Raw genomic sequence first — 25338 nt, 5'->3', positions numbered from 1 at the left:
AAAACCCATTTACTCCGGAATTCGAACCCGGTACCTCGGAACAGTTGAACTGTGCATGCAATACATAATTGTATTCCATCGAGGCAATTATAAAACTGGATAAAATGGGGTAAATTTTAGATTAAATAATTGTATCAAAAATATCCAGATAATATCTATGGGAGAGCACAGGGATAAGGTTATAAAATATTCAATTATAAAAAATATATTTATTATAAAAGTATAAAAACGTATTTACAACCTTATTTTAAAGTAATAAGTCACAATGGCGCGTTTACATTATTTATAACTTAGTGACTTAGCTATAATTAATAACTAAACGATGCAGTAGACAGGGTCGTTTTCATATTGCGTTATATACTAAATAAAACTGCAAACTTATTTCTTGAAAATAATTTTACATGCTGTTACTCAAACCGTAAATGTAAAATAAAAAAAATATGTTCGCAAAAAATATAGTACATACATTCAGTCAGATATACCTATTACCTACACGCACTCACAACAACAAAATGACCAAAAATACGTATAGTAAAATCGTTTTTTTTTTTAATATCGGTTCATGAATTTTGGCACGATGTTAGCAGATGTGAAGGCGAGTATTATTTATTAACGCAATACCAAAATGACCCTGTATACTAAAAATACTGTTTAAATACGGGCTTAAAATTAATAACAAATGTTAATAAATTATTTTAATAACGACTATGGCTTATTTTATCTATCAGGTGTTGTCCATCTTTATTTCTGTTTAGGTACTTACATTAACTACCATCAAAGTCCAAGTCAAAAGAGGACGACGCGACATGATTTCAGAATTTGTAACCTAAACATCTAACGACTGAAGTTAACACAACTTATACAAGTCTAAAACTAGAATGCCTTAAAACTAAATAAATCTAGAATATTCTAAATTTGGATTATCATTTTCAAAGAGTTTGGTATCTTCTTTTGTTTATATATTTGGGTTTTAGCGATTGTACGAATATTGTAAAGCATCTTACTTAAATTAGGTACAATATATTATTATTAATTATAGTTGAAAGTCTTTTGTGGATGTTGATGAATTTGTGATGTGTGTAATGATACAAACATGAGGATAACAATAATTGTAACTCAAAATCTTATAACTGCTAAATTATCTTAATAGACTAATTTTGCTCTAACCTCTCGAAATAATTAAACCATAATATTTAGAGAAATAAAACAAATGATACATGAATCTACACGCTCTGAATATGGTGTCGCAAAGAAAATATATTACGGCTTAGACGTGGTAATAACTGATTTTAAGCAGAAAAATATTTCCAAATTACCTAAATCTCCTTATTTATCGGTATCCCGTCCAAATCGACCTCAGTGCTAGGTATTAACGGAGGCTTGAATCCTCCATACTCAATTCTTAAGTTAGTCATTTTCGGAACTCTATCCGTCCTTCGTAACTTAAGTTCGAGTACATAATTCTTATTTTTCTCATTAATTTGGTTTTGATTTTGCTGCGCATAGTTTTGGTAAGGATTGTACTGTGAGTTTGTCAAATAATTGATATAATTAGTTAAGGTTTGCGCTTTTTTTAAATCAGGTTTGTTTGTATTGTTTTGAAAGTTTGAGGCGTAGTTGCCCCAATGAGTTGATTGGATGTTTGGTTTTTGCCTTTCTTTTAATAACTGATAGTACTGAGTTAAGGCTTGTAATTGAGACTGAGCTCTTGCCTGGTTCTGTACTCCTGGTTTCTGATATTGGTAATTGTTTCTGGATTCGTCTGTTTCTTGCATGTAATGGTACACGTGGACCGGAATATGTACTGGTTTCTCTACAATCTTTTCAACCGGGTAAGGTACTTTGATCTCAACCGGAACTTGGACTGGATAAGGTACCTTTTTCTCGACAACTTTTTCGACTGGATAGGGTACTCTCCTCTCAACCGGGTATGGTTTGTCAATATATTTTGTTACCACAACCGGTTTCTCAACTATTTTCTCTACTATCTTTTCAACGGGGTAGGGAACTTGTACTGGCACTTTCTTTTCAACTATTCTGTCTACCGGAACTGGGTAAGGTACTTTTTTCTCCACAATTCTATCAACAGGATACGGATGGGGTACATGCACAGGAACGGCTACCGGTCTAGGCACCTCTATGTGCACAGGTTTTTCAACAATTTTAGTAACAGTTACTGGTTTTTCGACAATTTTCTCAACTGGTACATGTATTTTCTTCTCAACCGGGTAAGGTACGGGGACTTTTGTTTCATACGGAACTGGGTAAGGTACTTTCTTTTCTACTGGATAAGGTACTCTTACTTCCTTGTGTACAATCTTTTCCACTGGTACGGGTTTTTCAACTTCAACAGCCACGGGAACCCGTTTTTCTACTGTTATCGGGTACAACACTTTGTGCTCAACCGGAACTTGGATCTCGACCGGAATACCCACAGGGGTAGGTATAGGAACTGGTTGTAATATTTGTTTTTCTACGACTTTCTCTACAGGGTATGGAATGTGTACTGGCCTGTCGACGTATATCTTCTGTTCTACCGGATAAGGTACTTTTACCTCAACCGGGTAAGGTCTTGATATTTCAACCGGGTAGGGCTTATCTACGTAACGAGTGACTTCAACTGGTTTTTCAACGACTTTTTCGACCGGAACCGCTACGGGAACTGGCCTGTCTACTGGCACTGGGACCTCTACCCTCTCTGGGTAAGGTACCTGTCTCTCAATAAATCTATCAACGAATTTAGTAACAGGTACTTCCTTCTCAATAATGATAGGTTGAATTATCTTTTGATTATCACTATTATAATCATTATAGTACTGCACGTATTCACTTCTTTCATTGCTGGCGTCTTCAGCGGGTTTCACTTCCACTTCAGTCTGCATGTTTTCACTCGTTTCTAAGTTTTCTTTGGAATCTTTGTAGTCGTCATCTTTTTCGCCATTATCATTCTCATAATCATTATTATTCACAGCATTATTAGCGTCTTCCTGCGCTTTCTTCCATTTCAATGCTTCAATATATTTGTTATACAAGCTTTGAGCCACATCAAAAGGGCCTTTGCTGCTTCTCCCTTCATCTAAATATTCGTGAACTTCAACATCGTTTATATGAGTTATTTCAACGGGAATTGATTCTTGGATTTCGACGATTGTCTTTTCTTTCTTTGGAACTTCTACTGTATCAGCGATCAATTCACTGTCAGAAGGTTCATGATCCTCTACTGAGTCTGCTGGGGGGTCCAAATCTTCGCTATCGTTTGCATTAAGCAATCTCAAAGCTACCGTAATAGGTGCCAAGTAATTTTGACTTACTGGTCTTGGGGTTACTTTAACTATCTCTTCTGTTGCACCCTCAGTATCAACATACGTAGTATTTTCGAAAGTATCTCTAACTCCAATAATTTCGTAACCATTTGCAATGTAGGGAACCATAGTTGAAACAAGATTATTAACAATCTGCTCTTTAGCGTTATTGTATGGTGAATCTTGAACAATAATCGGTGTTACAAATTTATAATTACCGGAATCTGTCTGAAGTACTTGATTATTTGATTTGTCTGTGTCGGAAAGTTCAATATCACCTTTAACAATATTCTCTACTTTCTGTTGCACTGATACATGACTTGCTGCAGTTTTTTCTCCAAAATTATTTTGCTGCGCTCTCACAGTGAATCTTGACTTAGGTTTAATAATGTCATCATTAGTATCACTAATGTATTTCTCAATAGCGTGATTAATACGAAGCAAATCTTCATTAGATATCAAATCTTGCGTGGATGCTACAAGTTTGTCGATTCCTTCTTGAGTTACATTAATAACGTTTTCAGTGACAGTAGGTATTCTATCAGTTGTGTAATAAAATCTTTCGTTCCTTGCGTGCGGTCTTGGAGTTTCTACTCTATAGTGAACCGCTCCTCTGTAAGTTATGTGTCTTTTTGGTTCCTCTTTAGCTCCGAAGTTTCCCGAAATATCTCTAGTGTCGTAAGACGGGACTTCTGCATAAAAATCTTTAGTTTTACGAATTTCACTTACAGTTTCCTTCGCAAGTTTAGAGCTGTGGGTGCAATTCTTAAATACTCGCACTGTAGGTTGGGGTTCTCTGTCTACCTCTTTGCGAAGAGGTTTCGAGTTTTCTTCAGTTGCGTCGGATTTCGCGTTTTGGGGGTGGTTTGTTCTTATGTTATAGAGGGGGGTTAGGTTAGGGGTGAGGAATGTGGGCGAGGGAGGTATCTGTACCAAATCAGGTTCGTCCGATGTGTACTGATGCTGCAACAGATAGATGTCGACTGGTTGGCTGGTGTGATGTTGGGTCTGAGGGCTTGGCTTCGGCGGGCTGAGGTACATATCAGGTTCCTGTGATTAAAATTATCAGTTAAAATAAAAATAAAATACTTTATTTATCACGTAGGCGAACAAAGTTGCACTTATGATACGTCAAAACAAAGCATAAGAATAATTATTATTATTTCTAAACAACTATTAAAATTACTTATATAGCTATGGACATTTTAAATTATGAATAAAATTTATAATAAATATTTATAATAGTTGTATTAAAAAAAACTTGTAATTTTTTTAACCAATTATGCAAATATAAATATTGGATTTAGAAAATTATTTTCTTGTACAAATTTGCTTTTAAAACCTACAGTATAACTATTAATTTTCTTATATTAAATAGTATCTTCTATTTTTATATTTACCTGTTGTTCATTGAGCTCCAGGGCTCTTTGTCCAACGGCTACGTTGCTGGTATGTGTGTGATGGTCATCAGTGGTGTTGACCACCACCGCGCCGTGGTAGCCACTACCATCAGCCGCGTACCGGACTCGCTGCTCCGACTGTTAGAAAAATTGGTAAGTATAGGCTTTTTATGGGTATCCCTGATTACCCTTAGGGGGCTGGCCTATTAATTACTAATTACGTCACATATTACGGGGGGGAGGGGAGCATCAAAGTTTGCAAGTGACAAGGAAGCGGAGGTCATAAGTTTAAGTGGCAAAATAAACAGAATTTTCATTGTAAACAAAAAGCTTACAAATATATTCTATCTATATATCCAGTATAGTTTGTATATCCGGTTCCAACAGGCCGGCATATTTGTGTCAACTGCGAAGGTAATCATCTCTCGTTAGTCGACATCTATTGAATCCTACTTACCATCAGATGCAGTATGATTACTTTGTCGAGCACGTTTAAAAAAATCGCTGGCTATACATATAACCTATTTGTCAAAATGAAAAACATGTCACGTCACATCAAGAGGATCCCGCAAATGTCTCTACGTGTGGCGAGGACTGGAGGACAGGTCAAAAAATTATGATATTTGTGTGATGTAATTTATGGACGACTTTTATGTTCGCCCAAAAAATGAGGAACGGTCTTCTAGCTTCCCTAGATCTCATTCGCAACTCTCTTTCTCTTCACTTCTTTGTTCTTTTTATTAACACTAATACTATTAGTACTACATCAATACTACTACACTAATAATTACCTGTGGTAATTTTACGTAATAATGTCCAGCGGTGCCAGTCCCGACTCCCTCGCCTGGCGGGGTCAGCTGCCAGCCCCACTCGAAACTCCCGTCGCGTTGGCGGACTCTCTGGAATATAAGAATTGTTTAAGAACTATAAGTAAATTATATACTTATATAAAAATAAAATTTGATATATTTCCATAATTTTATATATTTTATTTATGTAGAAACCTAGAATAGTGGAGAACTAGACTAGCTTTGGCCCGCTGCTCCGCTCGCGTGGAAAAGTTTTTCTGGGATATAAAGTAGTATAATTTTTATTAGTGAAAGAATTTCCAAAATCGGTTCAGTAATTCCAGACATTAGCCTTTACAAACTCGGAAACTTTTTCACTTTATAACATTGAATAAGATTTATTTTTAAGAAAATGAAAATGGTGAGCGGCAATAGCCTAGTTGGGTGTGGAACGGACTGCCGAGACGAATGTTTGTAGGTTCAAATCCCAAGGGCTTACACCTCTGACTTTTCTAAAAAATCATGTGTGTATTCTTTGTGAATTTATCGTTCGCTTTAACGGTGAAGGAAAACATCGTGAGGAAACCTGCACATCCGAGAAGTTCTCTATAGGAATTTCGAAAGTGTGTGAAGTCTACCAACCCGCACTAGGCCAGCGTGGTGGACTAAGGTCTAATCCCTCTCAGTAGTAGAGGAGGCCCGTGCTCAGCAGTGGGCAAGTATATAATACAGGGCTGATATTATTATTATTAAGAAAATGTCCAACACTTAACTACAGTTAATGTAAATAGTACTTATTTGATAATATTTAGAAACCATAGCTGACAACATTATTTGTGACGGACACACACATTTCGTCACGGAAACACTGAGTCTGAATTATAAAGATTGTAAGAAAATACTTATTATAAACTTCAATAACCTTTTGTTTTACATATGCATCCCAACCATTCTTAACAAGACCTCATTACCATACCCAAAAACTCATACTAGACTGCAAACGTAATTACCGTATCGCGTAATCAACAAGTTGTATAACGCGTGCTCTCAAATTGATAGAAAAGCTCCGAGTGTTACGTAGGGTTACCAGGTACGCTTGGTATGCGGACTTGGCTATACGGTAGTTTTGTAATGCTTTAGCATACCTAGATTCTGAGTCTAGATTTAGTGTAATAGGTTTGGGTGACAGTTTTGGAGGGAAAGGAAACATTGTCTGAAATCTGAGAGGGTTGTGCACTCGTATGGAAATAAAAAAATATTTTTTTACTTATTTTGCGAGCATATAAATGAAAAGCCATTGTATTTATTTTCTTCTCTGAATCATGTCGTTTAGAACTTAAACTGATTTTGAATAGAGCAACACCAGAGTTTCTTGGCCGTTCTCTATGGTGAGAACTGCTTTCCGATCTGGTACAGTTGATATTGACGGAATCTAAATAATGTATAACATTTTACAGATTCAAATAAATAATTTCATTTTATCACCGTTTTTAAGAGAATTAATCATGATTTTAATTAGCAACATCCACCTACCTTTTTCCTTTACCAGTTATAAAACAAGATAGTATATAAGTCTAACTAGGCCATAGACAGCCCTAAATGTTGTGTTAGCAAGTACTTATTAATAGTAATTAAACACTTTCTATCCACACGCTTCCGCTACGAGTAATTAGTTATGATAACAATACAAATTAGCATCTTCATTGTATGAATCATTTTACCGTGATGTTCTATTGTATGGACTATTATTGTCTATTAGATAATTGGGCAGAGGTCAATGGCCTCGGAAAGTTAGAATATCGCATTTTTAACCGACTTCAAGAAATGAGGAGGTTATCAATTCGACATGTGTTTTTAGGGTTCTGTACCTGAAAAGGAAAAACGGAACCGTTATAGGATCACTTTGTTGTCCGTCCATCTGTCCGTCCGTCTGTCAAGACCCTGTTTTTATTTATATCGAGGTAATATTTTAACTTTAAGTTTGCGACATGATTGTTGGAAGTAAATTCAGTAATTCAAACATTTAAAATGTTTTGAACATGACCCAAGCTAAGTCTTGGTTTAGCATAAAGGTAAGTATTTATCATAGTAAAATGCACAATGTGACTATACCGAGAAAGGACTGATGCTCCAAATCTTGTCTATAGGATCAGATTAACTTAAATAAAATAAAATGTTATAATTTGGTTGGCTTACTGTCAGACGAGCGTTTTACTCTTCTCTTTAATGATATAAAAAGTTATGATTTCTTAGTCTACGCGAATGTTTGACATCAAAATAAAATTAGTTTTCCGATCATATCGCAGATTATATTATTATTATATATCAAGTCTCAATTTCTCTTTCATTAGAATATTTATTTATTTAGGATTGCAAATTGAGTTTACAATGATAATTTACAAATATATCACACATGCATAACAAACAAAAAATTATTGCAACTCTGATTATATGCAACCACAACATGAGCCATAGAATAAAAAAAAACTGCAATGAATCCAAAAACTAGTTTTATTACGTGGTATAAAACAGGTGTCAAAGGAGGTCAATTACAAATGGCATTTTTTCTATATTAGTGTGTAAATATATCATTAAATATGTATAAGTGAGGCAGGTCAGGTGTATACGCACGGCCACGGGAATAAAACTAAAAAAACTTTTAGCAAATCAACTAAAATAAGACTTCTTTAGCGGCGATAGCCTAGTTGTGTGTGGGACGGACTGCCGAGACGATTGTCCGCAGGTTCAAATCCCAAGGGCATACCTTTGTCTTTTCTAAAATGATGTGTGTTTTCTTAGTAAATTTGCAGTTATTTATGTATAATAATAAAAAATCTTTACAAGAAACGCCCGTTACGTCTTTTCCTCAAATCACAGGAATAGCCAGTATAGGCATTTTGCGCCAAGTCTGTTCCGTCCCATGATGTGATAGAGGAGGACAGTATCGGCATATCGGGTGCTAATTATAGACTACGGTCTAATGCTTAACATAAAAACCCAAATAAACATATATATCTAACTATAATTATAACAATAAAATACTTTTTTTCTGTATCATGTACTGTAGTTTAAACTTTAACTAATTTTGAAAAGAGCAACATCAGAGTTCCTTGCCCGTTATATATACATAATTTATATATCTAACTAAAATTATAACCAAGATTTTTTTTTGTATCATGTAAGTACTGAATGTAGTTTAAATTATAACTAATTTTCAAAAAAAACCTTAGATTTTTGCCCATTTTGCTCCGGCGAGAACTATCCAAAATGGTAGAGTTAATATTGACGGAATCTAAATAAACATTTTACAGATTCAAATATTTTTTTGCCATTTAATTTATATTTTTTTCTGCAACTAAAAAGTGAGGTGTTTTCCGCAATTGACAAGTGATTGAATGTATTACGGATGAAAGGAAAACTTCAATCTCATATAAGGGCCACAGTTAGAGATGCAAGTAAAAGTGGTATGGCTTAGAAAAACTAGCCGCTCGAATGAAAGTGGCTTCGAGACAGTTTCCAGTAACGCTCCACCCAATATTGTTTCGATTTTAAACCATATTTGATATATAAAAATAGTACAATTCGAAAGTATTCATCGACTTACTAAAATGATTAAGGAAGTTCTAAAATTACATTTATAAATAAAGGTAAAACTTAGATTGCTTTCAATAGGACGATTTCTTTTAACAACTTCCGTTATTACCTCCAAAGACCTTTATTGTGGGGACGGCAAAGTGTTAACACTGGACCAGGTAGTAAGTGAAGAGATGCTCAAAAACATATCGACCTGATAAACATCTCCGGACAGTCAATACAGTTACAGCCGGCCTGATTACTTCTTCACACTCCTAATAATTTTTTATTCTTCTTATTAAATTAATCATTATTAATCCTAATATCTTCTTCATTTTCTTGATAACATAATTATTGTTTTTACAAGGCCCGTATAGTACGTCACTTCGTAAATATGTGATTTCTACCTCCACTAACATATGACCAGAGTACAATTAATATTGTTTGTTACACCAATTCGATTTGATAAAACTTGTTACAAAGCTTAAATCCTAAGAAGATAGCCAATTTTCCTATTTTTATATATTGTCGCAAACAAAATTCCACGCAAACAAAACCGTGAGCTAAATATAGTCATAGATTACTTACGTGAGAATCAAACCCGTTCTCGTTTCTTAGTTAAGCGAGCGAATAAACGGCGTGTTATTAGCTGGCTGTATAATTATCTTCTCGTGCATAATGAAAGTATGTATTATACCACATTACATCGGTTACGATAATTGTGGTTCCGGCAACAAAATGAGCACACCTAGATGTTAGAATGACATAATTTTATATCCACGTACTATGCTGCCGTGCTAAGCGCAAAAGCGGTATGTCAGGGAAACCTTATTTTGAGATAATCGAAGTTTTATAAATATAGTTTTGTATGTAAAACTGAGATAGAGGAACTCTTTTAAGGTTTTGTAACAAGTTCTAAAGAAGATACCGTTATTTACGTAAGTTCAATAGATGGGTATTTCTTTAAGCTATCTGACGACATAAAAATCAAGATTAGGTTTTTTTTTAGATACCGCTTTTAAGCTTAGCACGGCAGTATGTAGGTTTGTGAATCGCTTGCTTTGATGTTTTTTTTAACCTGACTACGTTTGTTAGCCTGGCAAGGGTCGACCTATACAAACACTTTTGGGTGAGCGGTTACAGGTCATGAACCTTGGCTAATGACGGTCACTGGGAGAAGATGGAACGAATATGGATCACTTGCTTCAACGGTAAAGGAAAACAAAGTGAGGAAACCTACATGTGAGGTTCTCTAAGAGTTTTGAGCTGGAATAGCTTCAGTCAAAGACATTAAACAATTTAGAACTCTTTGGCTTCAACTAAAATTTGATCAAGAATAGATTCTTCATCATCATCATCATCAGCTCTGTATTATATACTGTCCCACTGCTGGGCACGGACCTCCTCTACTACTGAGAGGGATTAGGCTTTAGTCCACCACGCTGGCCCAGTGCGGATTAGTAGGCTTCACACACCCTCACAATTCCTATAGGGAACTCGTCAGGTATACACACTTCTTCACGATGTTTTCCTTCACCGTTAAAGGAAGCGATAATTCACCAAGAATACACACATAATTTTTAGAAAACTCAGAGGTGTGGGCCCTAGGTTTTGAACCAGCGGACTTTCATAGCGGCAGTCCGTTCCACACCCAACTGAGCTATCGCCGTTTTGTTTATTCGATATAAACAGTAGTTTCAAATAAGCAAAATCAATAACGGATAAACTTATTGCTACGGCGTCCGCGACACCTCAGCACACTTATTTTACATAATTCAGATTACAAAACGCAATGTTTTCCTCATTACAAAGACAATTTATATTCTTAGCATCCTCTCTAATATGCGTGGGGAAGTGTTGTATAATCGTATAACACATTTAACGTGTAATGATTGTTATGTTTACGCGAATATTAGACATTAAAATTAAACTACTTTTCGGATTCTATCGTGGTTTTTTATATTTTAGTTTTCTCCCGAAGTTTCGAAGACTGCAGCCTTCGTTACGGGGATGAATGAGGTGTTGTTCATTCATTTATCATAATAATAATATTTAACGTAGCTATTTAAGTCCAATGTTTTCCGTATTGTAAAGTAACTGTCTGTTTCGCTAACACAGCTGAATCACTAAACCCATTTTGATTAAATTTGGTATAGAGATAGTTTGAGACCCTAGGAAGGATAGGTTTTTTCGTGGGGAAATAACGCGTTATCGCTACCCCTACTTGGAGGGTGAGTAGAATGGTTATGTTTTTCACCAGTCTTACGGCTCATTGTCACTCGGGAGTATAACATCCGAGCGAGCATTAGACAGAGTCCCTAACCCCTGTATAGCCACCGGCATACCAACTAAAACTCGCGATGGCCATCGACGCATACGGGACGGCCCCGGGGTATCTTATTGCACTAAGGCGCTCGGAACCGTCCCTGAAGGATACAGCTCATCACGGGAAAATATATACCAGGACTTTTACCCCGGATTTTTTTACACACAGATGAAGCCGTGATGAAAGGTAATCTAATCTAATCACCCCCATAGGCTTGGTATCTTGGTCGTTAAGCACGTGACGTAACCATTGCGTAATGACACGTAAAAGCTCAAGATTAAATAACAGTGAAAGCAACATTGCTATCATTCCATTAAGGTAGAGGGAATATGAGGTATTGTTACTTTCAAATTGTATCATACTTGTATTTGGAAGGAAACTCGGGTAATACATTTCCGGATTTAACCCTAAAAAAACAGGGTAAACCTTTTCTGGATTGATTTATGAATTCCTTTGAAACCGAATTTCAGCTATGGTAACCAATCTCAATGGTTCATCCACGCAGGAGATATTATAGTGCACAAATGTGCGCAATACACAGATGCACTCTCTGTTTCTTTACTCGCCTAGTCCGGTGAGACGGCAATCCGACATGACTGGAGAGAGATCAGGCGCAGGACCAACGGCTTTACGTGCTTTCCGAGGCACGGGGGTATCACACCTCCAACTTCCTGACTCCGAGCATAGACTGAGTAATTTATAATATAGAAAAGCCACTAAGTTTTACAATTGTTTTGGCTCGGCCTTGGATTTTAATCCAGGACCTCATGTTATCGTCAGTTATCACAATTATTACCTGTTTTAAACCGGATAAACACAGGCTAACACCGGAACGCGACACACTTATATGGGTCATTATGACTACGCTTTGTACGGGGCACATCGGAGCACAATGTCTTGCCAAATATCGGATCTTAGGCAGAGCCACAGTCTATAGGGGCCGTTCTAGTATTACGTAACGCAATTTATGAAGATTTTTGACCCCCCTGACCCCCAATGTAACGCGCCGTAACATTTTCCAGTACGCCCCCGCCCCTCCAAAAGCTACGTAACTCTAAATTTACATGTTTTTTCTAATATTCACAATTATTTTACGTAAAATACCGGAAAGTCGCTAAAATACCTATGTTATTTATTTAGATTAAAAAAAAAACTATGTTACATAACGCTTTGTAAGAAACCCCGCTCCCGCGCCTGTAACGCATCGTAACGTTTTACAAGAATCCTCCTTCTCCCGAAATTGCGTTACGTAATACTTGAACGGCCCCATATATCGTTTCTGGAAGATAAGTAATGAAATTTGTTTTACCGTATCAACATGCTGAGCGAAGATCCGACATGTAACTGCGACCGCTACACACAGCCGAATCCACTGGAAAAAACACAGGTTTATTAAATAAATAACAGTCCACTGAGAGCTGAGTTACTTAGGGGCTAATTCTCACGGAATTATTAACTTCGTCCACTCAAAGATGAATGACTAATTCTGTTGCAACGATAAATTACATTAGTATATTCCTAATATAAATAATTATAGGTATATATACAGATCAATTACTCTGTGTTTAAAAATAACATTTCAGAATGGTTCTACCAATTTGACTGATTTCTATATTGTTTTGTTCGATACTGCCGGGGCAATAATAATGTTATAATCAATGGAAAATGACAAGGAAAGTTGGTAAATTTCACTACATTTTTGTATGAAATACTTTTTCGGAAATACACGTTAATTTCTAAGACAACCAATCCAATTTCAATGGAATTATGATTGGTTTTTTGGCCCAAGTGGCGATGTAGTCAAGATCTAAAATAACAAAGAAGTCGTTTTAAGCTTGAAACAAATAAGATAAAAAACTGTCAATAATTGGCGCGGTGTATCCAATGCCTAATGAATTCTTTAGTAACAAAAATTGCTTAAAACAACGGCGGAAATTAAAGCGTCATATTTATAAAATAGCGGCCGGCAATCGGATATTTACCATTGTTGTCTGTTGTTTCCGCTAGTGACGGATGGCGGGATCTGTAACAAAAAAACACATTTAGATACGTAACGTAATGAATAAATCTTAGGATGTAGATTGCCTTAGCGTAGGGTTCGACTGCAGTAGTGAAGTCTCGGGGTCGATCGGGCAGTGATGTTGCGTTTTCTACTTAGAAACAGATCGGAGTCTGGAATTTGTGTACGATATGGCGATAGGTTCGCTCTGTATCACATCGTGGGACGGAATGTGAACGACGAGAAGTGGGTACCCCAGTTGCGCCTCTGCTTACTACTTAAAATTGTACCTATCCTATCCTTGAGGTTAAAACGCCTCCTTAGATCATGATTATATCACCCGCATTTCTATGGAGGGAAGTGGAAAAATATTTCCAACTCCTCCCTATCTTTCTATTTGATTAATTTCGTTGCGGGATAATGACATATTAGTTTTCCCTGAGACTCGCCGAGTTTCACCACTCGGTGTCATAAATGCCACTGCAGATCCTGGCTTACAGGAGTTGTAGTGGTGGGTGTGAGGGCGGGAAAGTCTTTAATCTCTACTTAAAATTGTTTCTTTAAATTATTCGTAAACTTTTGCATATTCCTGCCAGTAACACGTGCGCCATAAATGGATGAATGCTCAATGCCGTTTGTTAGGAAGGGCCTTAATGTCTACCCAATTCAATTCCTGAGGCAATTCTTGTGCGCTCGGTCTCCAGACAAAATGCACGCCCATGCACGGAGGAATATTTGACGCGGCCCTAGGCATACAGTTCAGTGTGTATTTAGTTGCCTATTCATATTAGTATATGCCTATACAGGCTCGCAAATATTTCTTGGCCTTCCTCCTTCTCCCATACTTAGACGGTTCTATCTCCTCCCCGCAAACTTCCTTCTCCAGATATTCTCTCCCAACTTGCCTCCAGGGCCCTTCAGTCATTAAGCCGGGGATCCAGTACCCCATTCGTTTTTTTCTCCGATCTTGACTGCAGGGTATAATACAAAAATAACATTCAGGCTCAAGAGAAACCGGCTTCACTTCAAACACACAACGCATTCACTTAGTAATTTGTTACTGTCAGTAGTAATAAACATTGTTACATAAGTGAAGTATTATTTATTTCTATCACTGATCTTGCACCTGAACAGGAAATAGATGGTAAAGCTTTCGCCCACCGCCTAAAGTTACAAGCGTCGGCGGACTGGGTTAATCAAGAATTGAATACCATACAGATATGGACACAAAAATAAACAACATAAAACACTACTGATAAAGTGACGGTAAAGTAAAATTCCCAATTTACTTAGACAAACGTATTTCAGTTATTTCGTTATGCAAACCAAACTACTGATGATAAACTATCGATTTTTTAAAAAATATGTAAAACGAATCTGGAAGCATGTCCTTTGAAATAAAAAAGATTTTTCCTAACCTATTAATAAATGACTTAGTTCTGAGGTACAACACATAGAAAAGACACGACGAATTGAGAACTACTTCCTTTCTTTGAAGTCGGTTAAACCCAACCCAACATTGATAAAAAACAATGCTAACGAAATAAGTTTGCTCAAAAATATATTTTGATATACCTGTTCAATTAAGTTTATTATCATACTAGCATGCTATTGATTTCGCTGCACCTTATTATTAAATATCTCAAAGACGAGAACAAGGACGCACGCCCCATGGTAACCAACCTCCATTTATATTAGTAATACTGCCCATCCTTTGAAGTACCAAGCATTGCGTCTTGCTTAGATAATATCTAGATGTTAATCCTCATAACGATTAATGAAGCTGACTACAATGTCCTGCAAACTGGCACAACAGTGCTTCCACTATGTTGCTAGCCAACAGAAATAAACATTACGCTGGTTCCAGCTGAACTCTTGTATACGAGAGACCCAGAATATCGCTCATTTTTCCTTTGCCAATCTACGCTACAAAAATTATAAATTTATTTATTATTATTAATATCTCATCATCACATAACATGCTACTATTAAAGTATATACATGTATTAAAAATGGCGCCTGAGGTAGGCAAGGCCGGTGTTTCAAATCACAAAGTTCTCACCTCTTGGAAGAACAAAAACAGTAACAAAAACTAGATTGAAGGATGTAGAAATAAAACTTGATTATAAATAAGCTCATACGAGGGTTAGTAACTGGTGTCTTTACCCTTGGGCCCTCCCAACGAAAGTGGTGAGAGTGGACGGCAAGCTCGCGAATTCCAGCATTGTTCGCTATGGGAAACGTTACGCAACACGGAAGTAAGTGTACTGTCTAAAAACTATTGTATTTCGACAATGTAGACGTTTTGTTACAAATGTTGTAAATTTGTGTATGAATTGTTGGATGAACATAGCGTTCCAGATGTTAATAAAATGCAATTTAAAACGAACTTATGGTAAGGGTTGGATTAGCATTAAACTTCTAAAAGTTGATTTCTGTAAACGTTTTTGCCATATTTATTCAAGGGAGGCTAACTTCTGCAATTTTGAGGAATTTTGCAAGTTGCAGGAATTGCGGTGAGTCGCGGGTGTATAGAATTATATACTCCGGCTTCGGGTTTGCTGATGGTAGGATATATTTTATATCCGCCAGGATAGCGACCACCGTACACAAGGTGTTAAAACCCGCCATAGTGGACCATATAAGTGTGTTGCGTTCCGGTATCAGCCTGTGTTTATTATTTTTAGTACTTTTTTCTTTCCATAATTCATATTATTTGTTTTTTTATATCTACTTATATTGTTTCATCTCTGCAGCACCCAAGTATTCCGTAACACTAATGACTACACACGCCGAATGCTTTGATCAAAGGCGCAAATACTTTGTTAAATTAAACATTTTAATACATTACATAGACCATTGATTCCCAAAGTGGTCCAGATGGACCCCCAGGGGGTCTATGTTGGCTTGACCAAAAATGTTCACAATTCGTATGCAGGGGTCCACGAAAATGTATCTGGTTTGATAATAAAGTATTAAAATGTTGGCTTGATTCACCTATCAATGTAGACGGATAATATTGATAGGTATCGTAAGGCACGGTGACCTCAACATAACTGTCCAGATGCCTCCCGCGATGGCTGGGCGGTAGCAGTAATACACTTTCTCGGCGAAACATAAAAAAGGTCCACCGGAACAAAATTTTGAAAGTGGTCTAAAAAAATTGGGAACCATAGACTAATGCTATTTCTGTAGCTGAAGGAAGCAATAAATCCTTTCCACTTGATATCAGAATCAGTTGAGCTGTAAAAAAACTGAGAACTCCAGGCGGAACTAATAAACGAGGTGTTAAAACAAGCACTGCTGTTTCCTTACAATCGCGTGATGACAGCTAATAAATGAATTGCTAAAGTTCTAGATTGTTTTATTGGTTATACTTCATTTATAAGTAACTTTCCTGGTGTTTGAATCTATCGACGATGCACCTCAGGTAAGTAATAAATATAATATTAGGTCCTTATATTTGAAATTGGCGTTTTGTCGTACTGCCCACTTTGATCTAAAATATCTTCTCTTTGGTTAAGAATTGCAAATTCAAATTTATAAATACATTTAACTAGCACATTTGAGTTTCAAAAACAATAATTTATTTGTTTTATCCTGATTCATGCTTTCTTTCATATCGCACAATGGAAAACTTGAAATATCGCTATATTTACGAGTATGAGTTCCACCGAGGCACCAGTACTGCAGAAACAGCTTGAAGGATTACCGGTCTATATAGTGCTAGTGTTGCAAAAGAAAACACGCAACATTTTCGTTTTCAACGTTTTCTTTCTGGGAATTTCGACCTTCAGAACAAGCACCATGGACTGCCGGAGAACAAGATGGATAATAAAGAATTAAAGGCTATTGTGGAAGCGGATCCATCGCAAGCCACTTCAGAGTTAGCTGTGTGAGTGTTCCTTCGGTGTGAGTGATAAAACTGTTATAATCCACTTGAAGCAAATCGGGAAAGTAAAAAAGTTTGAAAGGTGGATACCTAATGAATTGAATTAAACCAGCAAACACGCTTCGAATGCTGCGTTACATTGCTCAACCGACACAATAATGAATTCATTCTGATGCTGTATTTACAAAGAGAGTACTTGCAAGGTGTATAAACCGCAACTAGAGTAATGTATATTAAAGGGGCCTCTATGTGTTGGATCCATGTCCCTAAGCCTTCCAAAAGGACCGGCCTTTATTCCGTGATTTCTCGCAGGAAAGATACAACATAATTAAATTAGACTAAAGAAATCTTTGCATATTAGTGATAAGTTTCACTCGTGTGGTCTGTGGTCGCACTCTCGAATCATTGTGAGGTTTTTCTTTTTCTCCGTTATGTGACAATGTAACATAATATCGCGTAATAGAGGGTTGGCAGAAACGAAAACAATTTTTGTATCTAACAAACTATTAATCTAATAGGATGCTTCGGGGGGGGGGGTGGAGGCGTCTCAAATAGCGGAAATTCTCCCCGAAATTGTAAAAACACATATGCGTACCTTTGAAAACTATGAATCCTGGTAAATCAATAAAGATAATATTAAAATAAAAAAAACTTAACACAGTGCTAAGAGACAAACACAAAAACTTCGGCATGCAAAAGCTTGCACTTGTCAAGTAACTGTTTTTTTTTATAAATATTAGTTACTAAATTTTGCCGGCAGCTGCGCATGCGTAAAAAAATTTTTCCCGGGATAAATAATGTAATTTACTCGGAAATAATGTAGCTTCCTATTAGTGAAAGAATTTTCAAAATCGGTTCAGTATTTACAGAGGTGAAGGAAAACATCGTGAGGAAACCTGCGTACCTGAGAAATTCTCTATAGGAATTTTCGAGCGTGTGTGAAGTCTACCAATCCGCACTAGGCCAGCGTGGTAGACTAAGGCCTAATCCCTCTCAGTAGTAAAGGAGGCCCGTGCCCAACAGTGAGACAGTATTTAATACAGGGCTGATATTATATTATATTATTTACAGAGATTAGCCCTTACAAACCTACAAACAAACTCACAAACTTCTCCTCTTTAATATTGTAGTATAAATTATCTCATGTACTTTCATATAGTTATGTGCTAACTTTGGCAATTTACCAAGAGTCAAATACGATTTCATTATTGGCAATAGTTAAAGTTTGGTGCCAAATTTCAAACAGTAACCACCAACTTTCCTTTTGGAGACTAATTTAATTAGTCAATGATAAAAATCCTTTTTTTAATCGACTGTAACAGAAGATAGACAAACATCGTGACGAATTCTACATAATAATATCGATATATATATATGTACCATATCTGGTGTTCCGTACACTCATTGTGTTCGATTCAACTGTTCTGCAATCCGTACACCTGACTTATGATTTCAACATTGACAGCGTATGGTTATGTACGGTATGACCCCCATAATATAAGAACTCTAGTTTAAGTATAAACCTGGATGTGAATAAAAAATATTAGTCAAATAAGTAAAGTTATTTGTTTTTCAAGTGAATAAATAGGTTATAACAGTGACGGTTGTCATTTTAGTTCAGATTTTGAACAAATAGTTTATTACGTTCCTGTCTATAGAATATACATCAATGCATAATATGAATTTAGCTCAGAGAATTGAGTATGTGAAGTACCTATGCCAGTTGTCACCCCGCACTACGTCAGCTAAATGAACTACTAAAGAAGGCCTTTGTGCAATAGTAGATCATAATACAAGCCAATAATCGGGATAAAATTCGACAGCCTCGGTAGCGTAGTTATACTACATGCGTGTACGGCAGAGCTATGAGGCCCTGGGTTCGAATTCCGGATCGAGTAGTGATAATTGAATTTTTCTGCTTAGTTACAGCGCGGAGTCTGGAATTAGTGCTCGATATGGCAATAGGCTCGCCTTTATCATGGTACGGAATATACTTCGCGAAAAGTGCGTGCCTTGTTGCGCCTCTGCCTACCTCTTCGGGGATAGATGCGTGATGTGTATTTGTTTTGTTTGATATAAAATCGTAAATTTATCGCGAGCAAAGCTAGAAAAAAAGAGAGTTTCAGATGAAATTCTATCTGATAACACGATAAATGAATTAATTTACGCAATTGCAGTGTTAACAATACAATAAAGTTTGCGTTTTATTAACACAATAGCACGCACATGCGTTTTTATTTACAATCACTTATCATGTTCTGAATTGGAATTCTTTTAAGATAAGGCGTTAACTTGATTTCTATCCAAGAGTGTAGCTACCGCTGTATCAGCCGTATAGAATATACGGGGCCCCAAGGTTTCCTCTTAAGGCCTCTTGGCCCATACCTACACTAAACTAAGCCGTCGTCTAAAAGTTCGCACTGTTAAAGGGCCCTGAAAAAATATAAAGGGTCTCTCTGTGGCATGCACTCCTATCACGTTATGAATATAATATTCGCGAAGAGTGAATCCATAGCCTGTCTTATCAGTCGAAGCTAAAGGTGTGAAATAATTTAATCGAAGTGTTTGGATGTTTGTTAGAAGTTAATTCAGAAACCGCTAAACGGTTTTGGATGAAATTTGGTACACGAATAGATGATATCCTGTATTAGCATATAGGGTATTTGCTCTTTTTAGCCCGGTAATTTGCTCGTGTAAGAAATTGTATTAATTTTATAATATAAATTAAAATAGATGGTCTAGCGTAGTACAGACGTTTTTGACGAAAAGCGAATCCGCGAGCAAAGTCTTGTATGTTCTAAAACGTATAAACTAGATAGTATTTTACACTAAGATTTGCCTGATTAAACGTCTTTGCGGTTATTTAGCTGCTTGTATTAAATACTACTGAGCCCTGCAGACATTCTGCCATAGAATGCATTTTATATAAAATACATTTCATATTTGTAGTTTTCCACAACAGCACTTATCAAGTCTAAAATTATAAGTATTTTTTTTAAGTTAGAAACAATCCAACTCATTCACGAAGTTCCATTGAAATGGACTTCGTTCCATTGACATGCTTTCGTAGATTATTGTGTTCGAATGTGACAGGGTATTTTTAGTAACTATTTTTAAGATTTTAAAGAAAATGAAAATCTAACCCAGAACCTTACTGGTTTCACAGCTTAGTCACCAAACCAATGCCACAAGCGTTTTATTAAAGTAATTTAACAAAATAAACAAATTTCTGATTAGTATAACATAATTATTACTTAATATTAACGTTCATAAAAACGTAATAATGGTAATAAGTGAATTTTCATAAATTATGATTCTAATTAGTCAGGAAGAGTGCGGCCTTCCGAGTGTATATCAGTATTTTCTACAGTGCCGCGTAGTTCCGCGTATTTTAACTAACCAATAAATTTTGAATTGACATTAATTTTGTACATTACTAACAATTAATCATAATGTGTCCGAATAACACAACTTCTACATAATAACTTCTACTTAATAAACACTTTTCAATAGGTACCTTTGAACTTTATATAAAAAATAAAAAGTTAAAAAACTAATATTCGAAAATCAAATATATTTTATCGTCATTTAGTCCTTGTGGAGCTACAAAATTTTGGCGCCAAAATATTTTTTTATACCATTTAACATTAACTATATATTGCTATTACAAAATAAATAGGTATGTATGGACTTAAAAGACTTACTATTTTTTATAACAATCTCCACACAACACAAAAAATCACTAATAAAAACCGGCAAAGACAATCAAATCATTCAGCCTAGCGCGTACGTCGCGTCCACGCGTGGTGCAGTGACTGGCGGCACGATACGCTGGTAGTTCCTTTTCGATCAGAAATGGGGTGGGATAAACCTTTTGATTAGAGAAATTGCGTTAATTTATCGTATTGTAAACAAAGTATAGCTATTTTTATTACCTCGTGCTAATAATTACATATCTCAACGCGCCCTAACCGTATTTTTAGAAGCTATCCATTCGAAATTTATTATACAAATAGAAGAACATACCTATTATTTAAATTTATAGTCATAATATTTCTACAATGTGTTATCTTTACTTTGGTTGTTTTTTTTTTATATAGTGGGGATATTCTTTTATTATGTTTATAATGAAAATGACACTAAAATTTTTAATTCCGTGTCTCTCCTCCTAAATTGCAAATAATTTAAATTTACAAACGACACTATTAGACAATTTAATAAGAGATATTTTGCTTCTTTAAAATTTTCAAAAATAACCAAAAAAAAATTTTTAATAAATTATTTTTAAATCCTTACACGTAACTCACGGACCGTAAAGTATGGAACCAAGGTTCAAGGACTAAGGACGTTTACTTGGAGGAGGATCTTAAAAACAATACGCCTTATTAAGTACAAAATACTCTAAATACGCATTGTATTTAAATATGGGCGGGAAAGGGCTGACACATTCATACAAACTTTGTTTACTAACTCTATTTATTTCCTATAATATTCTTCTAAGTGATGCTAAGCTGTTAGTCGTATGAAACAATTTCATTTTTTTTTTTTAATAGAATTCTTGCGTTACCACATAAACTTTTATTGTGTTCAGCTTGTGAAATATGGCAAGCACAGGCACTAGGACTTTTGTTAGCCTATGATTAAGACAACGGCAAAATAACATTATGTAAGGAAAGAAGATAATAATTGCACGGAGTGGACTTCACAATTTGGGTTTCAATGTACGCATCATACATAGTTTTTGTTGATTCAGATGGAGCTAGGATTTTAATAAATAAATATTTTGACATCGCGAAAAGAGAGTGAACTCCCGAGAAAGCGGATATACAGAGCGACATAGTCGTAAAATTAGGAACAAACTCCTTAAATAAAAAAAATAATAATAATAGGTAAATACAGTTTACAATGTTAACAAGAAACATAACATATAATTAGTGTTGAAGCCATTTAATTCATATCCTAATTAAATAATGTTAATAACTATATTAGTATTTTGACCAGCTCGCCGTTTTCTAAGTTATATCTAGGTCATTTAATCAACCTAGAAAGTGACATAGGTTTCCTGTGTATTAAAATAAATTGATACGTATAACTCTATGTTTAATGTTGTTCGTTCATTGAATTATATTTTAGTTTTTGTTTGGTGCGATGCGACAATGTATCCTAGATATCCAGATCATCATAAGTCATTGGTAGGTCCCTCATATGTGACAGTCCACCTGGGTAGGTACCACCGCAATGTCTATTTCTGCCGTCAAGCAGCAGTGTGTAGTCACTGTTGTGTTCCGGTTTGAACATTGTACCCAGTGTAACTACTGGACATAATAAGACTTAGCATCTCATGTCTCAGGATGGCGAGCGCAGTGGTATACCAAACAATACTTTATAATTCAAGGTGTTGTCGTTCTGCTGTTTATTGGCGGTCGTATCGCTTACCATCAGGCAAATGGCGGACTATTCTCGTCACTTAAAGAAATAAAAAAATATCATGATTCCTGAAGGGCTTGCGCACTCGTATGCAAATTTAAACGTTATTCATTACATTTTTTTGCGAGTTTATGAATCAACAGCTCTAAACAACAATAAAAAAAACGTTGTGTACTGTGGTTTATAGCTGAAACCGATTTTGAAATCAGCAACACCAGAGTTTCTTGTCCGTTCTTCTCTGATGAGAACTACTTTCCAAACTGGTAGAGTTAATATTGACGGAATATAAATAATGTAATATTTTACAGGTTCAAATAAATTATTTCTTTTCAATAAAGGCATTAATTACCAACGTTCTTTTCCGATTTAAAATTGTACAATTCTCAATTAAATTATACATCGATGGTTAAAAGGCTAATTTACTTAAGCGACATTATTTTGCGACAAGTTTCATACATATTTAAACTCATTTTTTTATGCTTTTTTAACCTATTTAAAATTTTACGAAAAAAAAAGTAAATTAAAGCAATTATTCTTTCAACTGTGAACATATATCTGACTTTATATAACTTTATTTTTAACTTCCTTCTGCAAGTAAAGCCGTGGACATAGCTTAGTATCGCAGACCTGCCTCCAACTCGGATTACCCACAATTATATGGAAAAGTACTGGTTTAAGCGTGTAGATTTTATTACACTTTCACAGATGAAATTTTCGCTACGCCTTGGCTTTTTAGATCGGGTTACGCCCTCATTAAGGGCGCCGAGAGGGACATATCTCTAGCACGTGAGAGGGAAAGAGATAGCGAACTTGTTATGAAGATTAATGATGATTAAGATTATTTGGCATTGAACGACAGATGTATGTTTTGACTGATGGTATTGAACGCCTAATCACAAATGGTAGCAAATTAACTCAAACTTGAAATACGGAATAGTGTTTCAGTTCGTCATCGTGCGATATTCGATGTTAAATCCTACAAAGTTGAACATAAAGATGTTTATAGATGCTTAGTACCAGGAGTAGACGAGGATCATAAGTTATACCCAAATGGACTCTTACATGAGTCAACTTACTTCTGTCAACTTAAAACTTTATAAAAATTATAAAAATGTGATTTTCAAATATTATGGCCATGGGTAAACAGAATCTACTACTTTTATAGTTTTAATTTTTAATAGCTAAGTATCTACTCAAAATTCATAGAACATAAAGAAAATAATTAAACATAATGTTTCATTATTAATCTTACCTTTGGTACTTATATTTTATATATTGTGGATATTGCGTTATTAATTTCACAATAAAAATGCGATGAAAATTGTTGTTTTATTGTTTATACAGCTTAACTAGCATTTTTCTTTTTCAAATAAAAAAGAATCATCAGCATTGTCTCACCCAGTCAAACGTTGAGGTAACAAACATAAAAAATACAGTCGAATTGAGAACCTTCTCCTTTTTGAAGTCGGTTAAAAAGGTTGTTGGCCAGCAGCCTCAGGGACAAACAAAACTGCAGATTTACGGAGCACAAGGCCGTGCATTTATTAAGAAAAATAATTAGCTACTACTAAATGGTCACGGGCACGATCAATGCGGCGCCAGCGCATACTTACATAGTTATACTTATGTGATACGGAACATCACACGGCGCGGTACAATAAATACATACACATATAGCTAGGCACACTCTCGCAACTTCGTATATTATCAACAAAGGTCGATCAACAAAATGATTCTATAAGAGTTCCTTTTGAGGTGTGAATCCCTAAGAGCATATTAATTTCTACCCTAGGTACGTGATATCCATGTATAAAGAGAAACAAGGATAATAATCTACTGATAAAATATTGCAAGCAGATTTCTAAACAAAACAAATGTTTATTCAAGTATTGAAATTCAATGCTTGCAATGCTAAGTTGCAATAAGAGAAAGTCATCGTTTTCCGGATTCTTCTATTTGTGCAATCTATGGTTTAGGATTGAAGGTCGGGACCTTTAAGGTTCTTCCTAGTTAAATGCTTATTATACATGGTCGGAAGAAACTGTATATATGTAAGTACTATAATCGACTGGTAGAGTTTTTTTTTATTGCTGTGAATGGGGGGACGAGATTGCCTTTCGCGTGATGGTAAAAGACACGACCGCTCATAGACAGTTGAAACATCATCCAATACCTTGAATTTCAAATTATTGTTTGGTATTCCACTGCGCTCGCCATCCTAAGACATGAGATGTTAAGTCTTATTATGTCCAGTAGTTACACTGGTTACAATCTCCCTCAAATCGGAACACAAAGGTGAATACACTCTGCTGCTTGGCAGCAGAAATAGACATTGCGGTGGTACATACCTACCCAGGCGGACTCTCACATGTGAGAGACCTACCACCAGTTTTTTTATATGGCAATTGGTGTGTATTATGCCAAGAGTAATGTTAAAAGACCATATTTGAGAAGAGTAGTTACACTGTAGACATTTTTGTCTACATTCTACAGTACTTTGTCACCATTATCGAACCGTCGCGTCAGCGTATTCCAGGTTCGGTCTTCGGATTCATTAGCTATAAAAATGCCTAAAACCTTTCTATTTCTTTTAATACGGGCACAGTAAACTGAACCCAGCGACTTGATAGT

The 25338-nt window shown here is 35.8% G+C and overlaps 1 protein-coding gene across 1 annotated transcript; it reads right to left on the bottom strand.

The window, feature by feature from the left end:
* Nucleotides 1-21096, bottom strand: LOC115450513. The gene is made up of 6 exons (XM_037438303.1): nt 20985-21096; nt 13372-13412; nt 12699-12761; nt 5494-5601; nt 4703-4840; nt 1-4352 (listed from the first exon to the last, which is right to left on the bottom strand). The coding sequence occupies exons 2-6, from the start codon at nt 13372-13374 to the stop codon at nt 1317-1319; spliced, it is 3348 nt and encodes a 1115-aa protein (XP_037294200.1). The 5' UTR covers nt 13375-13412; nt 20985-21096; the 3' UTR covers nt 1-1316.
* Between the last annotated feature and the right edge of the window lie 4242 nt (nt 21097-25338).

Source organism: Manduca sexta, chromosome 2 (genome assembly GCF_014839805.1).
Source record: "Manduca sexta isolate Smith_Timp_Sample1 chromosome 2, JHU_Msex_v1.0, whole genome shotgun sequence".
Lineage (NCBI taxonomy): Eukaryota > Metazoa > Arthropoda > Insecta > Lepidoptera > Sphingidae > Manduca > Manduca sexta.
Note: the sequence above shows the minus strand (reverse complement) of the source record. Positions and strands in the feature narration are given on the sequence as shown.